The sequence below is a fragment of the Magallana gigas genome, chromosome 9 (assembly GCF_963853765.1).
Source record: "Magallana gigas chromosome 9, xbMagGiga1.1, whole genome shotgun sequence".
NCBI classification, from domain to species: Eukaryota; Metazoa; Mollusca; class Bivalvia; order Ostreida; family Ostreidae; genus Magallana; species Magallana gigas.
Window position 1 is genome coordinate 24,484,275 of NC_088861.1, and position 16,646 is coordinate 24,500,920.

General features: G+C 35.7%; 2 protein-coding genes across 3 annotated transcripts in view; both read right to left on the minus strand.

Moving 5' to 3' along the window:
* LOC136271259 (uncharacterized) overlaps positions 1-16,646 on the minus strand; it is a 129,989-nt gene that overhangs the window by 78,164 nt on the left and 35,179 nt on the right. The window lies entirely within an intron of this gene.
* Positions 489-6,524, minus strand: LOC105340986 (multiple epidermal growth factor-like domains protein 11). 2 transcript variants are annotated; one of them, XM_011447256.4, is made up of 5 exons: positions 6,402-6,524; positions 6,233-6,279; positions 5,771-5,908; positions 2,815-2,952; positions 489-2,556 (listed from the first exon to the last, which is right to left on the minus strand). In XM_011447256.4, the coding sequence occupies exons 1-5, from the start codon at positions 6,458-6,460 to the stop codon at positions 2,210-2,212; spliced, it is 729 nt and encodes a 242-aa protein (XP_011445558.3). In that variant the 5' UTR covers positions 6,461-6,524; the 3' UTR covers positions 489-2,209. The 2 variants fall into 2 exon arrangements, with proteins under 2 accessions (XP_011445558.3, XP_011445557.3); XM_011447255.4 differs by having other exon boundaries at positions 489-2,661.

Consider the following 16,646-nt stretch of genomic DNA (forward strand, 5'->3'; position numbering starts at 1 on the left):
TTTCTCCTTTTTTAATCTAATTTTTCTAATATCTGTCTCAAACTGGCTTTGTTCTGCCTTCAAACTAGAGGTTTAAATACCTTGTATTGCAGTATGCAACCCCGACCTTGTCTGCAATTGTGTAATAAGTTTTGGCCAACGGTTTTGCTTTCGTCTTATTATGACATGTTGAAATAATTATGTGTTATGTACACAGCATTGAGAGTTGGTGAATATGAACGGCATCCAAGTAATTTTTTACTGGTCAGTTTATTTCTTCATTTTTTTTTATAATTGATTTTTAAGGAAGCTGCAACTCATTTTCATTTTTTTTGAGGTCGATGGATTTTTGTTCAAAATACTTCAAACAAATATTAAAGAAGATATTATCCAGTGTTGTTTGCACTCTTTTATACTATCTAAAATTAATAAAGATATATTTTAGTCTTAATTTATTAGCAAATTTATACGCAATATGTATAAAATTAAAATAAGATTTATAAGCTTATCTGTACAATGCATGCAACTATTTCATTTTCAAGTTATTATACAGTTGAGCTTAGTATTGTTAAAAAATTCGGTGCAAAATTTGTTCAATAATAGGGTAGATTGAGAGCATTGTATGTACAAGTAAATCAAAAGTGTATGAAATTAACCAAAATCTTTAAAATATGTAAAGTATAAACTACAGATACATGTATGCAGCAAACACTATCATCAGTTTTCACTCTAAATGACTCATTACAAAATTCCTGATTCTTTTTATCAATGAATACGTGTGACTTCACAAAAACTATATCTACATTATATATTCAACGTTTTTTGATATATTCAACAAGTTTAATCTAATATTTTGAAGAACAAAATGATTATAACATGAAAAACCATTGCACAAAGCCAATTGTCTAGATGTAAACATAAATAACATCTTAATAAAAAGATTGTTTTACAGATTATAATTTTAATTAAATATATCGAACAAAAATAAAAATACTAGTATTCAATAGCAAAATAAGAACTATAAACGCAACCATCGAAAGAATCCCTAAACCACCAAACGAACATCATTCAAAGCATGGCAGACAATGTTCTAGGTTTCAGTTAAGATCAAGCGTTAACGTTTCCGCCGTATGTATATACATTTTTTCTGTTTTTGTTGCTGTGTAATACCCACAGGAACTTAATATGATCGGTATACATTTCAATCGACTATTGAGGACACACTTCGTGTATTGCAACTCTTTACGAGGTGATTTCTTTTGTATTTGCCATTAGGATATAAAAAAAACGTGCAACTACCTGTATTATCATCAGACAACAAAATCACACATAAACGATGTTAATCGCTTATATTTGAATTAGATTAAACCGATTTCACTCCTCTTCAGCTTTCCATGGGGAAGATGTCAAAAGAGCAAAAAGAATTACTGAAAGTGTTGCCAAAATCACAATCTTCAAGGAGGCTACCAAACAAGATTAAAAAAAAAACGGAAGAGACGACATTACCTCCCTCAAAAAGTGAGACTTCAGGCGTTGAGAGGAAGAAAATGCCAATTAAAGGATACGACAACATGTATTGCTCTAAAGGGAATAATTAGGAAACGGGTCCAGCCAGCGTCTATTCGTCTGATGACAAGAACATTTTTGTTCTTAAAATACAATCCTGAATGCAAAAAAAAAAATCCGAAAGCCATCTTTAATTTCATCTCATTAGCGATTCATAGTAAAATTCATTGCAATGTTATATTATTTTTTACCCGTTTGCTTCTTTATATATCTATTCTAAGAACGTCAAATAGCAATGAAATTGAACAAACACAGTTTTGGTTTACAATTGAAGAAGTTGTATATAACGTTTAGATCAAGAATTTTTACATATTGTTTTATCTTGCTGTAATGATATGGCAAATGTGAACGTGAGGAGCACGCTCAAAATGATGATTTTAAAAAATTAAAAAATCTTAATAAAATACAATGTAATTCAAAATATGTGTGTGCCAATGTTAGTACGTCCGCGACGTTACCGAATTCAGGTTCATTGCACTGTGATTACATAAAATGTCCGAAGTAATCGACAAAATTCGATCACATTTTTAAGTACTTGAAAAAACCTTTTAAGGACTAAATGCTTGTGCATTTGTGTGGATGTTATTTGTTTGTATAAACAAAAAAACTTTCCAAATCAAAACTTTAAACTGCCCTCCAGCATTGTTCAAAAATTACGCAGGTGTTAAAATTTGTCTTTCTGTATAGTATGAATATCAGGCCCATACGAAGAGCTAATATCAAAAAGTATCGTTTTTGCGCTTCCGTCCCGCTGCGGCACTTTACCATGAGCTTGTGGAGAAATATCGTCTGTAGAGACATTCATTGCATGATTGAAATATTGAAATGGTCTGGCATCATAACTGGAACAGTACGTGTCGTCTGTTCTCTGGCTCATATCTAAGGAAGCATGTTGTTGAGATGTTGCTTTCTGTGGTGTATAATGCTCGCGTATAGGTGTAACATTTCGAAATGATCTCCAGTTTGATAAGTATGGCCCTTTTATTCGCCAGATGACATAGACTATGATACCTGAGACCAAAATGAATGAAAAAACAGATAATATAACAACAACTATGGTTAAGTCTCTCTCGGTAGTGTATTGCTTCGATGACGGAAACTCGTTCTGGTTTGTACCTAAAATTTTAATTATTACAGTCATTAGTGTTTTTATATTCTTTACAATTAAACCAAGTAAAAGCAGAAAATTATAATGCATTCTTATGGAAAAAAGGACGTTAACTTTTTTTCAAGAGAAGTATTTTTCTTTCAAAAGAATTTGTTGCATACCTGTAGAAACGTCACACCCAGTGATGTAGTTACAAAATAATTTGGAGCACTGGCATGTCTTTTGACACCCTTTCCCAAAAGTTGGAAATCGGCATTTATTGACACATCTTGAACCAAAATAGCCAATTCTGCAGCCAACTGTAAAAAGCAAATAATCAAATGGAGAAAAACAAATGTAGTAGTGACAATGAAAAACTCCTTTTTTCCATCTTATGAAGCCTAATATCTTCGAGTGGAATGTAAATATATTTTAAAAGTGTTGGCAGTGTCTGTATAAAAAGTTTACTGTGTGCAAGGAAATATTTGACTTCTTTTCGTTTTCGCCCTTTCTTCCTAGTTGTCAACGGGCGAATTTAGGCCTGGGCAAATTTCAAACAATTTGTTAATAACTGTGCTAATTATCCCCTCGCCTAACTTGTTGCGAGGAGGATTAAGCATCGCTGTTGTGCCTGTGTGTATGTATGTGTGTCTACCTGAGCTTGTTAGCAAGATTCAAAGAAAACCCTTGCATGAATATGTAAACCTGATTTTCCACAAACCAGTTTAATAAGTCTCAGTTACAATTACATGACTGTATATTCCAAACATATGCATCCCCAACACAATGATTGAATTCTATTTGTAACAAGCAATTTGATTGGCAAAACACAGAAAAATTTAATTTATTTTAAATAACCTGGTTAGATATGTAGCTACGCCCCCACCCGGAACTCAAATTTTAAAAAAAAAATTAATGCGCTTTTTCTATTATCCTCTTTGCGGATTATAAAGCGTGCACTGTTTCAAAACAGGTTATATCGGATAATCTGGGCAAAATTTAAAAACATTCCATAAATAATTCATGTCACGAGGGGATGCTCCGCTTAGCGGTGCACTTGTTTTAAATCGCATCTATCTCGCAACTGAGTCTAGGCGAGGTCAAGGCAGAGTTAAAGCTTTTGAAAGTATGGAAGGACGAAAAACACCCGGAGCGAAAATAACCCTGTTTACAGAATGTTTGATCTACATTGATACATTTTTCGTTCATTGTTTTAAAAAAGTAAAAAACATGTCACAGCCCATTTGTTGATCGTTTGTTGTTCTGATTGAATAAAGAAAAGAATGCATTGTTTCATATTGAAGATAATAAAAGTTGATCGTTTTTAAAAGAACAAAAGTGATATGATAATACCTCAATAATGTACCTTAATGCCTTTTTTGCTTTTCTTATTCATGATAACTTTAATAAAAGTTTAAAGCGCTAATATTAACTTGAAAGCATATAACTGGACTGCATTTTACAAAAAAACTTACGACAAATTCGTAAATATTTACAGTCTCGTAAGATCATCTTTAGAGAACAAATTTATGGTGTTCCGATGGGGCCACTTCGACCATCGCACTTTCGCCTTTAGGTCGAAGATGCGAGAGTGCGAAGTTGCGAAGGCGAAAGTGCGAGAGTGCGACGGCGAAGGAGCGAAAGTGCGAAGATGCGACGGCGACGCGCGAAGATGCGATGGCGAAAGTGCGAAGGCGAGGAAGCGATACTACTATCGCTCCTTCGCCTTCGCAACTTCGCCTTCGCACTTTTGCCTTTGCCTTTTTTGATAGCATTCAGAGAGTCTCGGTCGATTACATAGAATTTGATGCAGGCACCGTACTCGCCAAGGTTTTCCGAATAATCCATGATATTATTGGTACGCATGCGCTAGGCCATTGTGCTTACTATGAATGTTTACAAATATTTTAATGTGTATATGTGACATATATATTTACCAGTGCTGGCTATACCAAATCATCATATACTCCGTATAAAATGTAATGTCCGCCAGAATGTATACATAAGCACTTCCAGACTCCTGTCACTTACCAGCTGTTTGTTTACCGTGGTTCAAACACATTAACATTCTAATTTCATTATGCGACACTCCTTGCTCATGTATGGACCTAGAGGGGGAGAGAGGGTCCGACCCCCGGACAATCCAATAATAATAACTTCACATATGCAGTAAAGGGGAAGAGAGGGTTTGGATACCATCCACCCGGAAAATGTAATTTTATTAATTATATATAATAAAATCTCTAAAATATGTCTCGGACCCCCCCCCCCCCCCCTCCCCTTTAGAAACAGTTATGGATCTGCTCAGGCTGTTGGAAATAAATTCTAAACAGTTCATCGTCTACCTCATATGTCCTATTATACAGCTAAAATTGTCTTAAACGATAGAGAGCTCCACAAATATAAACAGGCGAAAGCGCGAAGATGCGAAGGCGAGAGTGCGAAGTTGCGATGACAAAGGAGCGATAGTGGTATCGCTTCTTCGCCTTCGCAACTTCGCACTTTCATCTTCGCCGTCGCATCTTCGCACTTTCGCTCCTTCGCCGTCGCACTTTCGCCTTCGCAACTTCGCACTCTCGCTCCTCGACCTAAAGGCAAAGGTCGAGGTGGCCCCATCGGAACACCAAACAAAATTGACATAAATCCGTTTGTTTACAATTGTTTCAATTTCCATAGTTATATTTTCCAGTCATAAAAATAAATCATCGATTAGTTGGTGATTAATTAACAATCATTAATTTGGTCTTAAGTCGTAAGTTCTTTTGTAAAACGCAGCCCTGTGGTTCCCCAAAACGTGAAGAGAACAAAACAATGCAAATAAAATTTAAGAACCAAAACCTTCAGAGCCCAGATGGGTCATTCAATGTCGTCTTTCTACATAACTAATATCCAAATAAACTGTTAACATACAGACATCAACGCTACAATTGCAGTGTTACGTGATTTCATATACAGAGTTATACAGGATTGATAAAATCTATGTTTTCTATACTGCGATATTCTTTATTGCATTTTCAGTAACTGTTACAAATGTAAACTTTAATCTTTTCGCTATCCTCCTTATTTCGAAAACTTAACTTCTACACAGAATAAATTATCAAATCGAGATTATTTATTCGTAGTTTAAAAAAAAGATACCGTCTGATGAAAAACACCCTGTGGCAATGTCACAGTACTTTTCTTCTTTGCATTCACACAATTTCTGGCACTCCTCTCCGTACGTAGGATATCGGCATATTTCTGAGCAGTTTTGACCCAGATATCCTGGATGGCACTCTGTGTCAGAAATAAAAAAATAATTAATTTTGCCCTTAGTTAAAAATCTCTCCTTTTTTCTTCTCTCTCTCTCTCTCTCTCTCTCAAATTAATTGATCTTTTGACGTTTGATTAAGAACACTGTTCGTTATCCCCACAATTCATTTAGTGTAGAGTTTGTGTACCAATTGAAATGAATTACATACTATAAAATCGAGCGACAGCTGTATCCCTAGGAAATAACTCGTTAAATGCAAGCGCTGTGCTTGACTTGAGTTATACCAAAATTACCTTGAGCATACAGTTTAAATATGTATTAGTTATTGTTTCAAACATAAACCATACCTTTGCATTTCAAGTCCGTGTTGTCCCAAACTTTGCAGCGGTCAAATCTTTGTAAAATACATGTACAATTTAGTTTTAACTGAATTGACTTTATATAGGAATTTGTTAATCTCATTAAATTATGGTGTTAAAAAATGATATTTTGTCTGGCATAAAGTGATTACATTACCTTTGACTGCTAGCATTCATAAAATAAAAACAAAACAGAAAAACATGAGCGGTATACATGTTTATGTTGTGGCGCCAGATTCTAGTGTATGGAGAGTTGGTGTGTTTTTTTGTCCTTTTATAGTTCACGAAATAATATTCGTTTCCTGTTGTGTGACAATCTTCCACGCCAAGGATTTCCGTTCCAATTCCCTTAAAACGTTTAAATAAAGTTAATATTTATAACTGGCTGTTTTGAATACAGAATTGAATTAATAAAAGATTTTATTTTTATTAGTTTTATTCCCAGGGTGGGTTTCACCAAAATATCGTAAGATTTGTCATCAAATATAAATTGATTGCACCCATGAGAAAAGGGTCCTTATGACAATTTTTTACACATTTTGAGATTTTCGAAGAATTTGACAGTAAACATGTAGGCAATTTCAAAAAATGTAATTTAAGATCCTTCTGCAACATTAAAATTATATTTTTTATGCATTTATATCAACAAATTGGTTTACTGCAGTACAGCGTTCAGCAGTTTAACATCAGTGACGTCATAATAATATGCGGCAAAACAAGTGTTGTAAAGTTTTAATAATCATGGTTATATAATTAATTTTAATCATTTTATTTTCATTATCAGTTATAGATCACAAATATATGACAACACACTGATACACATAAACTGTATACGTCAATAAAAAACAACAACCACATCAATCATATCACATGTACAAGTAATTTAAAGTTTTAGCAGAACAAAATTTCACAATTTAGCAAATGTTTTGGCGTCGAAAAACCAAAAATAATGTTACACCAGTCACTCTTCCAGGTCTGTAGGAGCTGGGCACACTTCCTCCTGAAAAATTGGCCTGACGTAAGGGCGGACATTTGTAAACAGATAGCCATACTATGACCTTAAATTGCTAGTATTAAATAATGGTCACTATGATATCTGAGTGTACATAGGTGCTGCGCACTGAATGGTGCTAAGGGTAATTAATAGAATGAACTCTGTGAATCATGAAGCACTGCATGGTATTCCTAAATGATGTTATAAAACCAGGCGAATAATACGGGCATAATAATATCCAAATTGAGAGTTTAAAAACAAGTGTCATATTTGGCGATTATGTGTCTGCAACGATAGCTCTAGTACTCTATATTGACTCATGCATTGTGTATTCTATATATTAACCTTTGTAACCTTTTATGCCGTGTATGAATGAACGTATTATGAGTAAGTGATGCCTCATACTAGGTGGGGGACTCCGAGACCCAGGACTCGGAGACTCACATCCTGCATCCAGACTCTTTGATTGGCAGTTTTGACGGTTTTGTTACTTTATTTAGGAATAAAATATTAATCTTAATTTTGAACACTAAATGTTTACTCATGATCGTTGTATATGGACCGAACTAGTCAAAACTGTCCATCATAAGTAAAACCTTATATATACCCATGTAAAATGATGTTGAATAGATAGATAGAGAGATTCCGCTTATTGAGAAAGATTCTTAGACTCTTGATTTGTGCTGCTTTAGATTGTTGTAATCTTAACTATACGATCACGATTAATAAACTATTGTTCAAAGAAGTACTGGAGTTGAGTATCATCGCCAGAAGATATCAAAGTCTGGAGGCTTACATGAACTTTCTTGGTGCCAGTGACCAGGACTTAGCGAAGTTCAAAACAGAATAAGGTAAGAACCATTTCTAAATGTCTCTTATAGCTATCTCGAAGTAAACAATTTTGTTTAAGCAACCAATATGGCGACAGGTGATGGGTTTGACAAAAAAGAATTTAAAAATCAAATGGAGCAATTAGAAAAACAATTCGCGGGGTGGGGTCAGAACAATGAAAATAAAGGGCAAGAAACAGGTCAAAAGTCCCCAGAAAAAGAGCAGATGAAGCAAAATACTTTTGAAACATATCATGATGCTAGGCCGTATGAAACTCGTGAACCTCGACACCGAGTCCCAGATCAGGATGATGAAAAAGATTTTTTTTATTGGTCAAGTTAAAGCTATAACAGCCGCACTCTCAGTGCCCCTATCTTCTGTGATAACTCCTTTTGGAGAGATGGTCAAAAATTTAAACAGTGGATAAAGGAAGTTGAAAAGTACAGTGTTATGTCTGGGAAACAAGGTTATGAGATCCCCATGCTTGCATACATAACGAGTAAGGGTTCAGTGGGTGATTATATTAAAATGTATTTAGATGAAACAGATGCGTCTGAGGAAATCCCATCTTGGAACGATCTTAAGGAATCCCTTAAAAATAGATTTGCAGAAATAACAGATCCCCAACACGCGTAAGCAGTAATGCGTAAGACTCGACAAAATTCAAATGAAAGTGTTCAGTTGTTCGCCGAGAGACTATTGCAAATCGCGGAAGACGCCTACACTAATGACAGACTAAAAGATCCTTTGATACAACAACAGTTAGTAGATATCTTTTGTGACGGGTTGACATTCGACTACCTTCAGAATAAAAATATTGCGAGAAAACCCTAAAGATTTAGAATCCGCAATTCAAATAGCAATGCGAGAACAAAATCTGAGACAGAGGCTAGCGATAAGAGGGTCAAATATGACAGAAATTGTACAAAGTAATGACAACAGACGGACTCTTTCAAATTTTGATACTACTCTTCCCTTATTAAAGGATAGAGCAGATAATCTTACCTCAACAGAAACAAGGCATGTAGAACCAGTGGAAATTGACCATGCGCGTAATAGTAGGTGTTTTAAATGCAAACAGACGGGTCATAGGGTTCAATTTTGTCCTCAAAATAAACCAACAGTCAGGTCTCAGCCTCAAATAAACAAACGACTCAGTCAAAACAAACCCGTCCATAATATAGAGCAGAGACCCCGTTCGCCTGTGGAATGTTGGAATTGTGGTAAAGTAGGTCATGTACGTGCGGATTGTTGGAGCTCGCATATGTATCAAAGAGCGCAGCAAAATCGGGGCAGACCATTAAATCGTCAAGGCCGAACATATGAATCTAGCGACCAAGTAAATAGGGGATCGTCTCAAAATTTCAAATCGCGCTCTTATTTTGACAAACAAAAAGAGGAAAACTAAGACGTTTTTCCTTCGTTGAAGCCAGAAGAACGAACTTCAGACAAAGACCTACATATGAAATTAATTTTACTAACAACCCCAGTAGCTGTTTATTAAAAGTAGGTAAAAATAAATCTAGAGCTTTGGTAGATACAGGTGCAGCCGTATCTCTAATTAGTAAGAAAATGTATGATAATCTATTTCCCCGCCCCAAGTTGTTTACTAATGACATCCCCTCTTTACAAGCAGCAAATGGCAATTCTTTAATTGCGATAGGGTATGTAAATATTTCCTTTAAGATTTCAGGATTAACTTTAGACCACAAACTTTATGTGACAAAGGGACCTAACCGAAACATGATTCTTGGTCGTGATTGGCTCAAGAAAAACAATGTTCGTTTATACTTTGATCTTGGACTCATGCGTATTGATGGCAAAGTATACGCGGAACTTAAAGAAGATTTACACATCTCAACTATTGTAAGAACTCCTAAGAAACTTATTATAAGACCAAACACGGTGACTGTATTCTATGGAAAAATAAATAACAATATTCCTCTGGAAAAAAATGACTTGGTTGAAATGAACAGCATAGACAATAACTGCATTATGGAAGACCCAGGACTATATTTAAAAGACGCCGTTTGTATAGTTCGGAAAAATTAGAAAGTTCCAATGATCTTCGTTAACCAAACTAACAAAAATTATAAAATTCCAAAAGGCTACATAGTAGCACGAATTACCGCATTAAAACAGAAGGAAATCTCAGAAATACAGACTACTCAAGACACAAAAGAAGAAATTGATGTACCTAAAAGATTTGAACACTCAATCAAAAGACTTGTGAGCAAAAACAATGATTTATTTGCAAAAAAAGACAGTGATCTTGGAGTGACTGATACTGTTAAAATGAAGATAGAAACTGGAGATCACCACCCAATAAAGAACAGACCCTACCGTGTACCCTTAAATAAAAGACAGATAATTGACAAGGCCATACTGGAAATGATGAACGCAAAGATTATTGAGAGATCACAATCGCCTTGGTCATTTCCCTTAGTAGTGGTGAAGAAAAAGGACGGATCAGACCGGATGTGCGTTGACTTTAGAAGTTTGAATAAGATAGTGAAACCCGTATCATTCCCGCTACCGTTGATTGATGACATCCTAAGTTTACTAGGTAAGGCAAAATATTTCACTGCACTAGACTTAAAGAGTGGATATTGGCAAGTGAAATTAGAAGATTCAAGTAAAGAAAAAACGGCCTTTGCATGTCACAAAGGACTATTTCAATTCAACCGTATGCCATTTGGGTTGAGTAATGCACCAGCAGTTTTTCAGGAGCTGATGAACATAGTTCTTCAAGGACAAGAAGAGTTTGCTATCGCATACCTGGATGACATTCTCATATTCTCAGAGACACCGGAAGATCATCTTCGTCATATTCAAGACGTTTTCAACCGCTTAAGAAAGCATGGACTTAAAATGAAGCTAAAGAAATGTAGTTTCTTCAAGGAACAGACTGAATATCTTGGTTTCATCATTGATGAACATGGCGTTACACCTGACCCAAAGAAAGTCGAAGCTATAAGAAAGTTACCAGCGCCCACTACAGTCCGAGAAGTTCGTGGCTTTATAGGTATGTGTAGTTATTACGGGAGATTTATACCGAACTTCTCTATGGTTGCAGAACCATTGATTGATTTAACCAGAAAATATGCAAGGTTTAAATGGACACCATGTTGCCAAAAAGCGTTTGACTTTATTAAAGAAAGTTTAACGGTAGTGCCTTTACTAGCATATCCAGATACTAATAAGCCGTACATCCTGTACACCGATGCCAGCGACAATTGTATTGGAGCGTGCCTTACTCAAAAGACAAAGGAGGGAGAAGATAAGCCAATATATTACTTATCCCACAAGCTGAGTAAAACTCAAGAAAAGTGGTCAACCATAGAAAAGGAGGCATTTGCAATCCATTACGCCCTTCAGAAGTTAGACCATTATTTACACGGTGCTCAGTTTACTATAAGAACAGACCATGAGCCGCTCAAGTATATCTTAGAATCTCCAATGCAAAATAAGAAAATTCAACTATGGGCATTAAGTATTGCAGGATATAACTGTAAGGTAGAGTACATAGAAATTTAACTGCTGTGCAGATCTCTTATCCAGATTACCGACAGTCAACCTCGACTGTGAAGAGGAAGAACAATCAGAGCATGATGAACCAGATATTAAGGACAATTTCTTTGAAGTTAACGTACTTAACTCCAATGCTTTTTCGCCTAAGAGATTGGACAGATGTGAAGTTAAGCAACACGACGAATTGGTCAAACCCTGTATTGATCTACCAGAAGAAATTAACATCAAAGAAAGTCAACAACACGACGAGCAGATCAAGAAACTGAAGAATCGGTTAAATAAAGGGACAGCAACGGCAACCGAAGAAAAGAAGTTTCTGGAAATGGATGGTTTAATGTACTATCTTTCAGATGGAGACTCAGAAGGCCGAAGACTTCGCCTGTATGTACCACGTGAGTTAGAACTTTAAGTAGTGCAGCAGTATCATGACGGACTTGGACATATGGGAGTGGACAAAACATATGACGTAATCAGACAAAAGTACTACATACCAAATTTGTACAAAAGGTTATACTCTTATATAGAAGGATGTGTAGTATGCCAAACGAGGAGCAATAAGAAAAATCAACCTCCACTTCAAGAGACAGACATACCACCTTTTCCAATGGCTAAAGAAGGACTTGATCTATCAGGACCATATCCAACATCCTTGTCGGGAAACAAGTACATAGTTTCTTTTATTGACATTTACTCTGGTTGGCCAGAAGCTTTTCCCGTTCCTGATAAGTCAGCTGACAACATCGTACATCTTATATTAGAAGAAATATATCCAAGATATGGCTGTCCTCTTCAAATCCTCACATACAGCGGAACAGAAAATGTGAAAAAGAAAGTGGAAGAAACCTTGAAAGAATTGAATATCAATCATATCAAAACATCTTATTACAGCCCTCAAGGTAATGGTAAAGTAGAGCGATTTCATAGAACTCTTCATGACGTGATGGCAAAGAAAGTAACAGACAATGCTCAAACATGGGATATTCATCTTAATCAGACGTTGGCAGCCATTCGTTTCCATCCTAACGATTCGTCAACGTTTTCTCCATATTACCTTGTGTACAACAGAGATGTCGTTTTACCTCTTGTTACGTTGATAAAACCTCGAAGGAGATATGCTGGAGAAGATCAACACAAGATTGCCCTTCAAGAACAACATAAAGCTTTCCTGCTAGTACATCGTAATATGAAGGAAACCAAGAAGAAACAGAAAGCTCAAGCCGATAAGAAAAGCAAAGATGAAAATTTTCAGGTAGGTGACCCTGTCTACCTTAAGAACAACAGAAGACAAAATAAGTTAGATAAAAAGTGGCTACCATATTATCGAAACATAGAGCAGAAAGGACCAGTTAGTTTCGTGGTGAGAGATCAATTGACTGGATTAACCACCAAATGCCATGCACGACAACTAAGACTGGCAGACATTTCGCACTGGCCCCTTTCACAAACTACTGAAGATGGTGGAAGAACTTTAAGAAAAACAAACTATGTGGTGCCACCGGAAGATGAATCGTCGTCAGAAATGAAGACATGCAACCAGAACCATTAGAAAGAGCTTTACAGTCCAAACAATGGGAAAGAGAAGGATCTTCAAACGAAGAGGATATTCCCCTAGCAGAACTTCAAAGACGTATAAGAGCTAAGAATATCATGGATGATCAGCAGTATAAACACGAGAATGATCAGGCCGTAGATTCAGAATCGGATGAGACCCATGAGTTAAATCAATGTGGTGAAAATAGTGGTCAAGACTATGAAATACCCTTAGATAACCCAAATGTACCCTTGGATGGAAATAGATGAAAAAGCCCCTAAAGTAGGTCTAGGCTTTAAACCAATCCCTAAACCCCGTAAATCTAATAAACAAAAATTTAAAGAGGATTGTTTAGTTGTCTTAAAACAGTTAGTAATAGGATAGATAAGGTATCCTTTATTTTCAGATGTCAGAATCTGAGTTATTGGAACTGAGATTGACGCCCCCTAATGAACTTTATATCAAAATAAAGTTTGGAAGAGTCACATTGACAGCAACCTTGAACATATACAGCCATTATTTGAGTGATACAGAGCCATACTCTGATATGGTTATGATAATCATTAGAGGAGAAATCACCTCCGCGAGCGTTAGGAGGGAGGGCGTCACTCGAAACCGAATGTAGATGTAAATAATCTTGAATAAGCTTAGCTTTGTATATATTGCACGCTTTTAAAAAGACATGACAGGATGACCCCTGTGACATTAAGACATATATTGAGATACGTCGACTAGCAAACGCGGACTCAGCACCTCAGTTATTTGTATGTATATGCGGAGTTAAAGAGATTTAACATATACTCGAAATACATTCAGAGACAGCGACTAAGTAAAGAAACAGTAAGACTAATTTTTGTACGTGATTTAAGATTATTGGTAAAAACAATCAAATTTTGCGATCGACATCTTGAGTATGGGACAAGGTTGCTCAGGTTTTCATTGTTTAATGTCTTAAGACTAAAAGTTATTAAAAGTTTTCCCTATGAATAAACTTATGGCGGAATTGCCAGTAACTAATTTGCAACCCATAAAATCGTCGTCTTGGGTGGGAAGCCCCTGGTTTTATCTGTGTTTAACTTTGGCAGTAACAATAACGATAGGATTTTGTATTAAGAAACGTAAAACTATTAAAAAGTGGGGTGGTATATGCTGTGATGGTTGCTGGACAGGTTGTCGAAAAAGGGGTAGTGGCGGAGATAAGAAAGGTTCTTCTAAAGACATTGTATTTTGTTGAGTGAATCCAGAGAAATAGACCTCTAGTGACATTATTGAACTTGAACCAATTCCGAAAGACACTAGGATTTAAGAGAAACCCCGACGAAGCCGAAGAATCGCAACTCGCAAAGTGACCAGTAACACGGGGACAATTTCGACCAAACTAGCACAACAATTATTTGGAGAGGAGAAAAATGAAGAATCTCCATGGACCAAATTGCTATAGACCGGACCCAGAGCTGGCACGTAAATACCTTGAAGAGAAGGCCGCGATATCTACGCAACAGAGGAACGCAGGAGACGGTCCACGAGAAGTCGCCTCGCCATCCGCGCCGATCCTCTATCCACGGGTGCCGATGATGGATGAATAATTAAGCTACAGCCGCGAAGAAGTTGTGAATTCCTTATGAAAGGATTGTGAAATTAAGGGTGTTATTTACTCAGGGTTTGAGCTCTCAAATTCTGATTGTTAAAAAGTTCAATGTAATGAGTAAAATTTGTTCTAAACACAAAAAAAATATTTATGAAATGAATTATTATTGACAAAACATTCAATAGTTTTACTTTATTATGGAGTTATGCTCAAACAAAAAATGACTTTTGGCCAAACAGAGGAAATTCGAACTAAATTCTGCAGATTTTGTTTTCTGCTAAAAGTTTTTTGGCAGTAGTCTAATATTAAAAGTTAGGATTTTAAATTTAAGTCTACGGAATTTTGCATATTTTCCGTTGGTTTTACCTCACTTATTCATTAAAATAATCTTATGGCACGAATAATAATAATATTGAAAAATGCTTAAAAACGATAAAAGACATCATATCTCAAAATTTTGATCATTGACCTCATATAAATTTTATGCCAACAGAATAAGGTCAATATAAGTAGTTCAATATCATAAATTTTTTTGTATTATCATCATTCAATTTTTTGTAAAATTGAATCAAAAATGGGTAGGGATTTGAAAACCGATAGAGGAAACTCGGATTGAATTATTTTAAAAAATTGATGGTGAAATCTTAATGTTGTGTATTTATTTAGTGCCACTACCATTCGTTAACTGTATCCCATTTTTTAAAGTGTTTAATTATTTGTAATATTTATATAATTAAGAAAATCTCAATCGTAGTGTAAAATTTTATGGGATTTTTCTTGAATTTCAATAAATATTCAATGGCCATTAACTTAAAAAGTAGGTCATTGACCTACTTTTCTGAAAGTGAAAAATAACAATACAAGCAAAGGTCTATAACACACAATAGATGGTTTTTCATTATCATCAGTGGATTTTTTTTCATTCTGAGTGAACGTCATCCTTAAGCGAAAATTAAAAATGTGAATTGTGTAAAAGTAGAAATGTGCGTTATCTTGTGCTAATATAAATCTTGTATTTGGTGATTCACTCTGGAGAATTTCAGGAAGAAACCGATGGACTCCGAACCTATGACGCTAACCTCGCCCCTAAGAAGGAAGAGATATTTCGTGAACTTACAAGCATGTCTTGACTTTGTATATATATATGTGACATTAAGCTTAACCATACTTAGTATTACTTTGATGATGAATTACGATTATATTCAACTATGGTTATTTCATCTTGGTCATTATTATCATACTTTATTCATTATTGTTTTCATGATTATGGGATATAATCAAGCCATATGAATTTATGTACGTGTATACATCCTGGTTATAGATTTGTTTTTGGAGATGTATGATGTTCCAAGCCGGAGGTGGAAACATGTCACTTGATACTATCTCTTAACATAGATGTTCTGACTGGTATGTCACTAGGAAGCTCGTCAGATCAAGGGGAGATCAAGGACGCTTTCCTATTCCTAGCGCCAGGCATGAGAAATCTCCCTTCGGGATATTTCTTTTGTTTGGGGGACGTATGTAAACAGATAGCCATGCTATGACCTTAAATTGCTAGTATTAAATAATGGTCACTATGATATCTGAGTGTACCTAGGTGCTGCGCACTGAATGGTGCTAAGGGTAATTAATAGAATGAACTCTGTGAATCTTGTAGCACTGCGTAGTATTCCTAAATGATGTTATAAAACCAGGCGAATAATACGGGCATAATAATATTCAAATTGAGAGTTTAAAAACAAGTGTCATATTTGGCGATTCTGTGTCTGCAACGATAGCTCTAGTACTCTATATTGACTCATGTATTGTGTATTCTATATATTAACCTTTGTAACCTTTTATGCCGTGTATGAATGAACGTATTATGAGTAAGTGATGCCTCATACTAGGTGGGGGACTCCGAGACCCAGGACTCGGAGACTCACAT

What these genes read in the sequence shown, in the direction of transcription:
- LOC105340986 (XM_011447255.4), bottom strand. Translation starts at nt 6,460, where the DNA reads ATGTATACCGCTCATGTTTTTCTGTTTTGTTTTTATTTTATGAATGCT. An exon ending in ATGAATGCTAGCAGTCAAAG is followed by an intron (nt 6,280 to 6,401) that starts GTAATGTAATCA and finishes TATTTTACAAAG; the next exon opens with ATTTGACCGCTGCAAAGTTT. An exon ending in AGGGTGTTTTTCATCAGACG is followed by an intron (nt 2,953 to 5,770) that starts GTATCTTTTTTT and finishes TGCTTTTTACAG; the next exon opens with TTGGCTGCAGAATTGGCTAT.